At 38.2% G+C, this 13,778-nt stretch overlaps 1 protein-coding gene across 1 annotated transcript; it reads right to left on the reverse strand.

Moving 5' to 3' along the window:
- Positions 1-847: 847 nt before the first annotated feature.
- On the reverse strand, positions 848-6,300 carry LOC139928190 (uncharacterized). Its single transcript, XM_078289982.1, has 7 exons — positions 6,291-6,300; positions 4,852-4,983; positions 4,534-4,632; positions 3,627-4,421; positions 2,739-2,881; positions 2,503-2,612; positions 848-2,329 (listed from the first exon to the last, which is right to left on the reverse strand). The coding sequence occupies exons 1-7, from the start codon at positions 6,298-6,300 to the stop codon at positions 2,194-2,196; spliced, it is 1,425 nt and encodes a 474-aa protein (XP_078146108.1). The 3' UTR covers positions 848-2,193.
- Positions 6,301-13,778: the final 7,478 nt, after the last annotated feature.

The following is a 13,778-nucleotide window of genomic DNA, read 5'->3' on the forward strand; positions in this document are numbered from 1 at the left end:
TCCCTTCAAATATGTTTCAGAGTAATCCAACAAAGTAATCCAATAGCAAGTATTCACTTCATCTGTCATTAATCATTCAATCATTCCTTTACAAGACTGTTTGTAATCTGATTACTGTTTTTGCAGTACCTGTAACAGATTAGTTGCTATTTTTATCAGACTACTGTAATGAAATTACATGTAGGCCTAATCAGTTACTCTCCTACCCTGTTTACACATAACACTTAACCAAACCAGCATTAGTAAACCCTGCTTGCTCTTTTTTGCGGTGATTCATCACACCAGTAGCACAAGAAATACAAGGTGAATTCTTTTATTTGTAATCAATCATTCTTTGTATTTGTATGTATGATTGAAGCACCTGAGCACAATGAGTGTTAGTAGATAGTTAAAGAGCAAGAAAATATTAGAGATATTTTAGAAATCAGAAACAGAAATAACAGACCTTAAAAGGTATGGCCAATGTGTGAGTATTTAACAAAACAGCGTAATAATTTGCACTAATGCATCAACGACTTGTCATTCATCCTATACAATAAACACTACTCTTAAACTGAAATTGAGGTTGCAAAATAAGGGGGGGAAATCGATTGCATTGCAATGTGACTACCATACAACACAGCCATTTGCCACATATGTCAATTTCCAGTAAGAAAAACATTAATTGAATGGTTCTTAATACATATAGCATATGTATAATTACTTGCTGGAGTCCACTCCCCCTGAATTAATGTCAGCCACACACAATGGGCAAACGTGTCCCCTCCCGGTCACATGATGAGCAGCAATGGCAGAATGTATTGCAGTAACTGTTGTGGAATTTCTTCAATAAACAAACTCACTTGACTGCTCTTGATTATGCTTTTATTTTACATGCACGTGAGAAAGGTCAACACCCTATAGTGAAATGATTCTTCACAGTGGACACTGGATACCTGCCGTTATTTATGCTTTGCTCTGAGAGGAGCTAAGTAGTAAGAAGTGGAAACTTACATACAACCAGCCTGCAGTGACACCTACAGGCCTATAGTGGTACACAGCTTATATTCACAATTCCTCCACATTAGCCAGCAGCAGCTACTCAACAATTGTATGTCCACTTTATTATCTCCTTATTAGCTGATTTTTCATGCTATAATATATACCTATTTACCAATAAATGCCAAAAATGTTCAAAATGTTTATTTTCTCATATTTTCATATCAAAATCCTTACTGGAAAACAATGTATTTTGAATGGTTACCTCATGCCATACCAGTAGGCAGAATAAAAATTCCAAGCAATACCATCACATATTTTTGAACAATTACGCTCCTCCGCCCCTCTTTCAAGAACTGATATCCCATTGGTTTACACTGTCGAATGAACCCTCCCCACGTTATGTCCTGGCCCAATATACTGTTTCAACAGGAAACACATCAAGAGAGCAAGATGCTCTCAAAAATGTTGTTTCATTGTGACTTTAAAACGGGTACAACCGCCACAGTTGCTATGTCACTCCCTGCCTGGGAATCCATTAATGAGAGTGCCATTGTGCCCTTTGTCATTGGATCATCCTCAACCAATCACAGTAGCAAATGAGTGTGACATAATCTGACACTTTCCTCACCTGGGTAGACTGATCTGTAAAAAATTATTTATTTGTTAAAAATGCCACAGTTAGTTGATAGTTTCCTTATTTCAGTGTATCCCATACAGAACGATAGCTCCAATATCTACTAATGTGAAACTGGGATTAGGTGCTAACAGGTATAAACTGTACAGAATGTATTTTTGAAAATCTCAGTACAATGCTAATATGATAATTAGCCTCTCTCAACCCATCTGCTCTAGCACCAGCAGGGCCAACTGGTAAATTAAACTTTTTCCAAATCCAAGTTCCAAAGTTACTCATTACAACAAAATACATTTTAGTTCTCAATGTCAACAATGCTTTAGGTTTGTGTGTAATTTGGTCAAATACAACTTTGGAACAGAAGCTATCTGCTCCTTTGAATGAAAGATGTTTGCTTCAGTTGCCCTTATTTTGCCATTAACGCCAATACACTGAGAGCAGATCCTATGTGCGATTTTTTTCCCTAACACGCTTCACAGTGATATTTGTTCTACCCTAAAACTGAGGTTGAATAAGATCTCTGACCTACCATACACTGACCAGAAAGGTTGGCTATAAGGCCATTCTATATAGGAAATCTACATCTCGCAGATCCATTTTTCGTTGCTGTCACATGACTCATCGTTCCAAACCCCGTTCCCTGTATGACGACGCCAGAATTCCGCACAGTCCTGGTGTCCATTCCAGCTGTTGGGCTGGTCTTTGCCCCAGTACCTGCAGTACAGAGAGACATTCAAAAGGAGATTAATTGTTGTTTCCATGACTTTACCAATCCCTGGACGATTGAAATCAACAAAGAGGATATGAATTCATGAATGGTGGCAAGACAAGCCGTTCTAGGTTGTTTTTTTTCAATATCATGCAGAGGTATGAGTTCAGTCTCTTACGCTGTGGTCAGTGATGTCCCGTCCACCCACTTCCAATCTCCTTCTACTCCTTTGTCACTCAAGCCAATCCAGATTTCGGCCCCATCTCCATACAAACCATTGATGAATGACTGAGAGAGATAACATGATGAAGAGAGATAACATTCAAAACATCAAGCAAATTTACGTGAACAAGCGCGCAGCAACACATACTTGCACACATACATATAAATGCAAGCGCACACAGATAAACGCACCATTTCTTCTGGGCTGTTGATGATTGCCAGGTCTGCCCCTTTGCTTTGACAGTCCTGTCTGCTCTGGGTCCAGGATTTACGGACAGTAGAAGTGAAGTAGCAGCTATTCTGAAACTTCTTCCAGCCAGGAAGACAGGTCTTTTCTGTAAATTTAATATATACATCAATCGATAAGTAGATAGTGAGAACAAGTCAGTGCTCCCTACCATCCTTTTGGAGTATTATAATTTTTTAACTCATTTTTGATGGTTGACTGATTAGTTTTTCATCAAACGGCATTGTCAACAAAGTGACATTTCACTTTTGCTCCGCATGCTAAGAGTGGAGCAGAGCAGCCCACCTTTCTCAGTGATACACCTTCCCACTGAGCACTAGACATGATTTCAATGTTGTGTCTATGCTTTAGCTCTCGTATATAGCCCAGGTTTAGATCAAGCAGTAAATACATTATTAAATATTTAACACATAAACAGCTGTAGCTGAATATCAAAAATATGTACCAGAGAAGATATGTACAAGATAAAGCTTTGTTTTCGTCATAAAGATGGAGTCATAGCCGTCTACTAAACTTTCACTTTGAACCACTACATGTAGCCAAATTTTAGCCTAAACATTAATCACCATTAAGACCTCCCAACACAAAATTGCTCAGTGTGTTCCTTCTTTGTTGAAAGAATAGTAATGATGAGGGATATAAATAATGAACATCCAAGGACAGATTGCAATCCAAGCCTAACCTAGACAATGTTCTGAAAGCAGAGCTCTCAACTATTACAAAAGTACACATCTACACTATTGACATTCCTAACTGTTGGATAGACATCCAAACTATGCTTTTATGCTGAATATGCTGAATTCATTCTTGTATTTCTGTTTCCTTTTGCTTACCTCTCATCGTTGCATTCAGTCTCTCAACTTCCCTCTGTAACTGCTCTCTTTCTGCAGTCAGGTTGTCGTATCTCATCTTTAACTTGTCTTTCTCCGCAGTTGTGTTGTTGTAACTGATCTGTAGCTGGTCTCGTTGTTGAATCAAAGCAGCATAACTAGCCTGCAGCTGGTTTGTCCCTTTTTCAAGTAAGTTGTAACTGGCCTGTAAATTGTCTCTCTCCTTAGTCAGGTTGTTGTGACTGCTCTGTAACTTGTCTTTCTCACTGGTGGAGGAGTTGTGGCTGATCTGTAACTTCTCTACTTCCTTAATCATGGAGTTGTAACTAATCTGCAACTGCTCTCTTGATCTGGTCAGGTTGTTGTATCTGTTGTGTAAATTGTCCTTGTCTTTGGTCAGTGAGTTGTAATTGGTCTGTAACTCATTTGTCCGTTTGACCACTGAATTGTAACTTGTTTGTAACAAGTCTTTGGCTTTAGTCAAGGCATTGTTATTAGTCTGCAATTGGCCTTGACTGTTTTTTAGCTGGTCTTTCTCTTTTGTTAAAGCATTGTTACTGGTCCGTAACTGGCTTTCACTAATTTTAAGATCGTTTCTTTCTTTTGTCAGAATATCGTTATTGGTCCGTAATTGGTCTCTCTGTCTAGTTAAGTAATCGGTATTGCTCTGTAACCGGGTTTGGATGCCTTGTAGTTCCCTTTTGTCTTTAAGCGTGGTCTTCAGGTTCTCCTGTATGTTGTCTTTCTCTTTAGTCATGGCATTGTAGCTGTTCTCTTGGTCTCTCTCTACTTTGCGATCTGCAGAAGAGGTGAGATATTGATAAACGTGTCCTGGATCAATGATCTCATCTCAGGTAACTTCTAAAAAACATTAGAATATTTGACAAAGAAAATAAAAAGGTAGACTCACAGTGGACTCCCTGGCCTATGATCCCAGCCAGCAGGAGAACACACAGCAGCCCCAGACAGACTACAGCGGGCCTGAGAGGGCTCTTTCTCAACTCATGAACTGAATCACAGGAAGGAGTAGAAATGTAAAAAATGATGAAGTGATCTGAGGAACTTGTGGGTTTGTCAACATGAGGATGAATGTGGCTGACTAAGATATTTAACGATTTCACTGCAAAATGCTATACAGACAAACAACTTAGACATTTCCACAGTGAGATTAAATTTAACAAAAGCATGGTGGCTATCTCCTTTTGGAATGAAGCTCTCATTTTTTTACCTGAATATTGAAACCTGCTGCCATTCGCTGTAAGGAGCTTATAGCCATTTTGACTGTCATCAATGTCCATGGTTGTCATCGTAGAGTCACTCTTGCTGGCAACTATCTCTGCATCTGCTTCATGGGTTTGACCTCATCAAAGTCTTACCAGACCTAGTGTAAACAAAATATTTCACTTCTGAAATGGAGTCAGACAGAATTTTGGTAACACTTTATAATAAGGTTGTATTAACTAACATGAGTTAATGTATTTACTAAGTGCTTAACTAAGGAATGAATACATGCTAACTAAGTAATTAACAAATGCATTTGTAAATGCAGTAATCAAACTGGACCAACTTGATGCATCATTGCCAGAGTTAAGTAATGTTTCACATGAACTTGTAAGCCATTGGTAAGGCATAAAGAGCTGTCACTTTACAGTAGGTAATGTGAAATGGGTTATTTAAGAGTTAACAAATCACCAGGAAACTGTTAATAGAGGATGGAGATCTTTTGAAAGGAGTTGTAATTACAGTTTTGGGCATGCTTTGTTAATTTTAGTAAATGGTTTATTAATGGAAGAGGAAGTTCTAAAACTGAGACAGATCAGTCATCAAGTTTAACTACAGTATTTAATGCATTTGTTACTTAGTTAACAAATAAAATTAAAATACAAATTAAATACATATTCATGCCTTAAGCATTTGTTCACCAATTAATGCATTAACTCTTGTTAGTTAATACAACCTTATTATAGTGTTACCAGAATATTTAAACAATCCAACTACAGCCTCTTTCCTCTTACATCTCCTTTGAATTGCATCCCCCTCTCACTTATTTACCTCCTCTACTTGCCCCAGTATGTTCATGTCTTAAAGAAAGACAATAAAGAAAATAAGAAAATAAATCCTTCCTACCTGTTCTCCTCAGTTCTTATTATTTAACCCTAACCCTAACCCTAACCCTTAACACTTTCACCATCACAGGAACATTTTATTACATCTAGGTGTAGAGACAGGGTGCTGACCCTTTCAATCCTTCCTGTTGATTGCTTACAAAAGTTGGTAATCTAGAACTTTATTTGGCTTGTAGTGTGTTACTCATCACACATTTTCCTGCATAAGGATGCCAGATAAAGCCCTAAAGTATACTGTGAATGTAAGTTGAAAAATAAAGTAAGTCTTACCTGGGCTTGCTAGAGATAATAACAAATACAGCAAAACAACTGGAAATAAAATGGTAATCCTCTTGAGCAATCCCAAGAAACAGTTAATCATGGATGTTTCAATGATTCGACCTCTGGAAGAGTTCAGCCTGCAGAAGTATTGGTTTTGTGTGTCATGTTATACCACCCTTGAATCCTTGTGATATATTCTTTATACTTGTGGCCAGTGGGGCGGGAATTGGGGGTTGGTCAGGAGGCGGAGAGAGAGCCAGGGGCAGTCCAAGAGGCATACCTGCACCCATTTACCTCGATATTGTGTGTTTCAGTAGATGCTGGTAGGAAAGCTGTTGCACTGACGGACGAGTGCGTCAGTAAACCTGATAGCGGCTCTCCATGGCACATGGTTGCCCACCCCTGCCGTGAGCTGAAGATTGATCTCAACACTGGAGGTGTGTAATTATATCTCCGAAATAAGTTTCGGGGATATTATGGATTCACCCCACCCACCGCCGTGTCCGCTGCCGATCCTTCGTGTGAACGCGATAACTTGAACAGTTTTTATAAGAATCTTTTCAAATTTGGTATGGACATTGATGACCTCTAGAGGAAGAACTGTATTGATTTTGATATGTTTATGATTATAATAACTTTTATTAATTAACTGATTAAATTAATCTCCATGCTATTTGGACCCATATCTCACCAATGGTGCATTATATTAGATTGAAATTTGTCAAGAGAATTGTTCAGGCAATTATGGAGATTTGTATGAAGTTTGCACTTTCTGTGATTATTATTAATAAATTAATTAATACATTTTTGTACTGTTACTTTTTTTTATTATTAATGTTTTTCTTTTTGGGCTCAATTGCCCGTGAGATGGTAAATGCTAGAGCCATGAAACTTTGCACCACGGCTTCAATTAGACCCACATGAAATATGATCGGCCTGATGGTGGCGCTATAATTAAAGGTCAAAAATAAAAAAGTTTAAAGGGCTGTATCTCCCACACCGTTTGTCCGATGTACATGAAACTTGGTACACATGTCCACCTAACCATACTCTACAAATTTGCCATAAGGACCCTAAAGGTTCGCCTGAAAATTTTTGACATATTTTGAATTATTTGAAAAACACATTTTTAACATCTCCTACACCGTTTGACCGATTACCACCAAAATCGGTCAGTAGCATCTATGGTCCTACGCTCTTTAAATTTTGTTGATAGATTGTTGATATCTATTGTAGTTTTGAAGATATTAACTCTTAAATTTGTTAAGAAGGTGTGGCCTATGAGCTAAATTGTTAGAACTTTGTGATAGATGGTCCAATCATCATGAAACTTAAACAACATGTTCACATATAATGAATGAACATGTACACATGCTCTAGGACCATGTCCTAGTCAAAATCTGAAGTTTGGTCATCGTAAGTCAAAGTGGGCATGGCCTATGACATTTTGGCTTATACTCAAAGAGAATTTCACCAATCGCTATGAAACTTGGTAATCATGTTCCAACCCTTATGTGGAACATGCACACCAATTTCCATACAGATCCGACCAGATTTTGCCCAACAGTGTACAGTGTACAGCTAAACACATAAAGCCAATACGAAGTTGGATATTGACACCTTTTAACTTGCTATTACATTCTTTAGTATCAGAACTTGATAACTTGGGGCCTGATGGCTCAACAGCCTAATATGACAAAACTGACAGTAATGTTAATGCAAACTTCCACGTTTCAGCTCTGGCTGCTGTGCTGGCATGAACCCAGCCATCGCCGCTAGGCTGTTGAGCCATCCGGCCTCAAGTTATCAAGTTCTGATACTGAAGAATGTAATAGCAAGTTAAAAGGTGTCAATCCAATTTGGAATTGGCTTTACTGTGTTTAGCTGTACACTCAAAATGCTGCTGTTGGGCAAAATCTGGTCGGATCTGTATGGAAATTGGTGTGCATGTTCCACATGAAGGTTGGAACATGATTACCAAGTTTCATAACGATTGGTGAAATTCTGTTTGAGTTATAAGCCAAAATGTCACAGGCTAAACCCACTTTCACTAATGACGACCAAACTCAGATTTTGACAAGACATGGCCTAGAGCAGTGGTTCTCAAAGTGGGGTCCGGGGACCCCCAGGGGTCCGTGGCACTCTGCCAGGGGGTCCGTGAAAAGTTTTCAGATTCATTCATTTAAATTATCATGATATAAAAAAAAGTTTTTTTTTTATTTATTTATTTTTTACAAAAGGCTTCATAGTTCAACGTTCTACGTTCTAAGTTCTACGTTCTAATCTAACAAATCTATAAATATAAAAGTCAAGCACGTCACCCGTTACCGTGGAAACAACAATAACTGGTACGTCAGTCAGAGAGCGCCTCCGGCTGCTAGCATGCTACGAAGATGGACAGATTTTTAAAACAACCGGTTACGGCTACAAATGAAGTAAATGAAAAACAAAAAACAAAAGTAAGGAAATACGATGAGGAGTATCTCCAGTATGGATTTACTGAAGTGGAAGGGAGGCCGAAATGTCTTATATGCCTGCAGTGTCTTGCCAATGAGGCGATGAAGCCTGCCAAATTGAAGAGACACCTCGAGACCAAGCATCCAGATTATGTAAAAAAAAGGCCGGTCTTTTTTTGAGAGGAAGGGCGAGGACTACCGCCAGCAACGGATGGTGACAAAGTTGTGGTTTGGGATTGTAGCAATGTTGCAGATGTTTTGCAATCTACTTGATACATATGTTGCAATGCAGGCATGTGTTCAGTTGTTATAGCCTGCATTTATTTTATGATTAGACTTTTATCAATCATTACGTATGAACTAAGAGTGAAACACTTTTATCTTGATGTGTGTGTGTGTGTGTGTATGCACTTCAAATGAGCACTTTTCTCTTGATTTCCCTTTGATATTTTGTTTAAGTACAGTGTTACTTGCAGCTAATTGATTGATTGTTTTATGGGTATTCTGTGTTGAGATGGTGCAAATATTTTTAATAAATATCTAATATCTTTCTAATACATTTCTCTTGTGTTGTTCTTTCACATAACTAAGACTATAGAAGTGTAAAAAATAGGCTACGTCAGATTATTCCAAGGGACATACATGTCAAGTCAAGTCAATTTTTATTTATATAGCCCAAAATCACAAATCAGAATGAGGGGGTCCCCGGTATATTCTCTATCTTGTAAGGGGTCCTTGGCTGAAAAACAATTGAGAACCTCTGGCCTAGAGCATGTGTACCGAATTTCGTGCATTTGCACCTATTGGATTAGGAGATACAGTTTTCTGGCCTTTGTGGTGCCCCCTATTGGTCAATATTTTAATGGCTTTGCACACATGTTCATTCATTATATGTGAAAATGTTTTCCAAGTTTCATGATGATTGGACCATCTATCACAAAGTTATCACAATTTAGCTTATAGGCCACACCTCCTTGTTGTGAGTTAATATCTTCAAAACTATAGTAGATATCAACAATCTATAGACAAAATTTAAAGAGCGTAGGACCATAAATGCTATACTGACCGATTTTGGTGGTAATCGGTCAAACGGTGTAGGAGGAGAAGTTAAAAATGTGTTTTTCAAATAATTCATAATATGTCAAAAATTTTCAAGCGAACCTTGAGGGTCCTTATGGCTTAAGTTTCATGTAAATCAGACAAACGGTGTGGGAGATACAGCCCTTTAAACTTTTTAGATTTTGACCTTTAATTATAGCGCCACAGTCGGGCTGATGGGGGTCACATTTCTTGTGGGTCTAATTGAAGCCATACTAGACCATGGTGCAAAGTTTCATGGCTCTAGCATTTACCATCTCTCGGGAAATTGAGCCCAAAGAGAAAAATAATAATAATAAAATAAAGTAACAGTATAAAAATTAATTTAGTAATTTATTAATAATAATCACAGATGTATTTGTATGAAGTGCAAACTTCATACAAATCTCCATAATTGCCTGAACAATTCTCTTGACAAATTGAAATCCAATATAATGCACCATTGGTGAGATATGGGTCCAAATAGCATGGAGATTAATTTAATCAGTTAATTAATAATAGTTATTATAATCATAAACGGTAACACTTTACAATAAGGGTACATTAGTTAAGGGTTAGTTAATGCTTAATAAGCATTAACTAACCCTTAACTAACAGTTAACTAATGTGTCTGGTAATCATTTACTAATGGTGTTCATGTTAACTAAGGTATTAATTTATACATGATTTAATAATCATCTTTATAAACTATTAAATAATGTATAAATTAATACCTTAATTAACATGAACACCATTTTGGGGATATAATAATGTGAGTAATGTAAAGAGACTGGCAATGTCACTTTCGCAATCAGTGGTTCAATGTGACATGAAAAATTATGAGGAAGTTTAGATTTCACAGAACACACAGAAATGCTGAATATGCTGTTTCAGTCAACATAGCCTTATACTATTTAATGTTCCTTATTCTCTCTTAAAAGGCTGCACTTGGGGCTCCCCGGTGACTCACAGAGTAGAGCGCGTACCGCATAAGGCTCAGTCCTTCCCGCAGCGACCCGGGTTCGAATCTGGCCCGTGGTCATTTGCTGCATGTCCTCCCCTTTCTCTCCCATACCTTCCTGTCTCTCTCTCACACTGTCTCTATCAAAAATAAAACATTAAAAAAAAAAAAAAAGGCTGCACTTGATTTCTCAAACATGCTAGCACCATGATCCATGATGTTTAACTGTAGTTGCTGGCTGGATTTCCTGCATTCTATGATACATTTGTGATATCAAGCTTTAAATAGGAACACCCCCCCGTCCCGGTGAATATTAACTTTTTGTAACTTGTTTGTACAATGTCAGTATGTTTTTGTCTCTGTACCACTGTACAATGTCAATGTGTTTTTGGGTTTCTGTTTATTGATTGTGTGTGTTTTTTCTGTTATTTTGTATCATGTCTTTGAACTGTTTTCGTGTGTGCATCAACTGTGAAAAGAATTTCCTCTCTGAGGACAATAAACTAACTAACTAACTTAACTATATACATGCAATGTGTTCATGCGAATGGGGAACAGGCAGACATTTTACCGTTGTTCTTACCCAGATTGTTAGTCTGATGTAAGCACTTTTCATGCTACTGAATTATCTTTTCTAGTTCCACTTCCCTCAACCACCATATATGTAAGCTTAACAGGTTTGGATCTTAAGCCTGTCAAGAGAAGTTACCATGGGAAAAACTACATAGTATGATTCTCACAGAAACAGGTCTGGTCCAAGGCTTTGCTGTTAAAAATAAATGCAGAATTAAACTCATCTGTTGCATAAAAATATTTCTCTCATTATTTCCAGCATTCAGCCCATTCTAAAAGATCTACACTTGGTCCTACTCTAAAAAAAAAACCTATTTCCAAGCTGCCCTTCATTTCAAAAGTCCTAGAAAAAGTGGCCTCCAACAGCTCCTGGATGTACAACGAAACAACATTTTTGAGATGCTTCAATGGGGCTTCCGCCAGTAAAACTCCACCAGAACAGCACTTCTTAGGGACCAATGACATTTTAATGAATGCTGATGCAGAGGAATCACCTTCTCCTCCTTGATAGGCTTAATAAGTGGGTTGACATATCTGGAACAGCCCTTGATTGGTTTTCTTCTTATCTGTTCAATAGAACATTCACTATCTCTACAGGTAACTTTTCCTCCTCACCAGCCTTACTTACACATGTGTGGGCAACCATGTTCCATGGAGGGCTGAGAGTATGCAGGTTTTCATTCCAACCAAACACTATACCAGGTCATTTCACTGATGAGCACATCTTCATGTAGTAAAAAAAATGTAAGTTTGTTGTTGTTGTTTTGCACGGTCTATGGCAGTAATTTTTGTTGGCAGGTGAGCTTTGTTCATCTTCCACCTGAATGCGCGCTGCGATGACGTAAGTTACCACAACACGAAATGCGACAATTGGTCCAAATCACAAGCGGTCTGTTGATTTGGCCATTTCATGCGGAAAAGTTGCGGCAATTTTGCAAAACTGCAAGCTCTCGCAAAGATTGCGGAGATTTCTTGAATTTGCATTAATTATTGCGATCGCAAAATCACAATTTCCTGGAGGGACTGAATAATGAATGAATTAATAGTATGTTCTGAACTACTGTGGCAAAAGTGAGGAGTATGAAGTTGCTTTTGTATCTTTATTTTGAAAGTGAAAAAAAATTGAAACTGAAAAACGGTCTGAAAGTAGCAACTGAAAACAAAAGTTTGATAGTTTGATGTTCAGTTTTTGATTTTTCTACTTTTCACTCACAATGTCAATTTTTTATTGACATTGTGACATTTTTTTCAGTCATTCAAATGTTTTTGGCTTCATTTTTGTGGGTATTGTGTACAAGAGAAGGGTGTGGTGAGGGAGCGCTATGGTAGGTGAATGACAGCTTTATCACATCACTTCTCCAGCACTCGAGATGGCTGAATGTGTTGCTGATTTATTGGAAACTTTGCAAACACACTCTTGAACATGCCATTATGTTGAGAGCTTGTACACTGACATGAGGCTAATTTTATGCCTACATTTCATTATTTATATTTCTTCCTTGTTAGCAAGTATGTTAGCTAGTGTGTTAGCTGTTCTTGTAGCTGGTCTTAGGTTACTTTACAATAATGAATGAATGAATAAATGAATAAATGCTCTGTCTTTTTTTGGTGTGAAGCAACTCATGGACCTGTAAAGTAACTCATTCACTCACATCCTCACGGTTAGCCTATCTGAGTCCTAGTGGCCGTTAGGAGGCATTGACATCTGTGATGGGAATGAATACTTAAAGCCCCTATGTGTAGAATTTGTATCTGATTATATCATCCTCCAATTAATGTTGGTACCATAAAAGTTTGTCAGTAGAAAAATTAGACAATCGCAGACAAAATTGGTTTAGTCTGTGTGTTGCATTCATTCTCTGTGTCCCCGGACCGCAACTGGCCGTAGTGACTTACGGCAGAAAGACGGCGCCTCAACCAAACCAGGAAGAAAACAGATGCAGTTTGAATGCAGACTAGTTGCTTAGATTGAACAGCGTGAAGCTACTCAATATGGCAGATAGTGGTAAGATGGAAGACAGGACGGTAACTGCTGGACCTTCTGCAACAAAACAAAACAGGAAGCTTATAACAGAAGAGGCTAAAACAGCTAAGAGGGAGAGGGAGGGCAGCGCGAGTCCCAGAGCTCCCGGTAGCCCCACGGATCGAATATATATAGGAACTAATGTTTGAGCTACAGTTATCTGCAGCAGTATTTTGTTTACATATTCTAGCTGTATGAGATCGCTAAGAGGTTGCAAAGACATTTGCGACGGTGTCGTTTTTTGGTACTACAACTAGGAGTCGCCAAAATCAACAATATTCAAATCCAACACATAGGTGCTTCTATAACCCAAGTGACAAACCCGCACCCACACTCCACCCTTTAACATTTAGATTAGGTGGCTGGTGATGGTGCTGACTGATTTTCCTGCAGATTTATGACGGCAGAGCCTGATGTCCTCTGTAGTCACCATTTGTAGGTTAGTACATCATTCTTTTGACATCTGCATTGAATGCTCACCTTGGATTACGACACCAAGGACTGCAACATCAAATCCTGTCTATTGATAAATGCTTGTATAAGTATATTTTCTTAAATCTTAGAGCAGCAGTAGTGGTGAACAAGGCTTACAGTAAACCAGCCCCAAAGTATATCATGTGTGAGTTTGTGCCAAGCAGATGACTGATGATGAAAGCACACAGCTATACAATATTGACA

Source organism: Centroberyx gerrardi, chromosome 3 (assembly GCF_048128805.1).
Source record: "Centroberyx gerrardi isolate f3 chromosome 3, fCenGer3.hap1.cur.20231027, whole genome shotgun sequence".
Taxonomy (NCBI): Eukaryota; Metazoa; Chordata; class Actinopteri; order Beryciformes; family Berycidae; genus Centroberyx; species Centroberyx gerrardi.